Source organism: Penaeus monodon, chromosome 21 (assembly GCF_015228065.2).
Source record: "Penaeus monodon isolate SGIC_2016 chromosome 21, NSTDA_Pmon_1, whole genome shotgun sequence".
Lineage (NCBI taxonomy): Eukaryota > Metazoa > Arthropoda > Malacostraca > Decapoda > Penaeidae > Penaeus > Penaeus monodon.
In genome coordinates, this window is record NC_051406.1 from 15,610,927 (window position 1) to 15,611,386 (window position 460).

The following is a 460-nucleotide window of genomic DNA, read 5'->3' on the forward strand; positions in this document are numbered from 1 at the left end:
TACAAGTATATCTCTTAATGCAAAGAGCAAACAAATGTCTGATATCACTTCACGACTCTTAAATAAAATCAAAACTTCTATTTACTAGAATGTCAATGCCAAATTGTTCAAGTTCCCTATTTGATACAAATTAGAAGCAATATTAGACATGAGATAAAATTTTGGTGTAAGAGGAAAAGAAGGAATGAATTCTAGGTAACCCTATTAAATCATTAATGAAGAGGCTTAAAAATAGCAAGGCAATTACCTGCATTGAATGAAGGTGGGTTGGCACTGCCAAACTGGAACACCGGCCCTCCTGGAGGAGCTGTCCCTCCTGTTGCAGGTGTGGCACCAAACGATGGAGGACTAGCTGCTGTTTGACCAAACTGGAATGGTGTGCTTTTGGCATTTGGTGTAGAGCTACTCCCAAAGGCTGGGGAGTTAAAGGAAGGAGTCTGTGAAGCCTGGAAGGCAAAGC

General features: G+C 40.9%; 1 protein-coding gene across 1 annotated transcript in view; it reads right to left on the minus strand.

Annotated features, from left to right (window-relative positions):
- LOC119586272 (nuclear pore complex protein DDB_G0274915-like) overlaps positions 1-460 on the minus strand; it is a gene marked incomplete in the record, with an annotated part of 20,387 nt that overhangs the window by 6,173 nt on the left and 13,754 nt on the right. Inside the window, 1 exon segment of the mRNA XM_037934977.1 lies at positions 248-460. Coding sequence (XP_037790905.1) covers positions 248-460 — 213 coding nt within the window.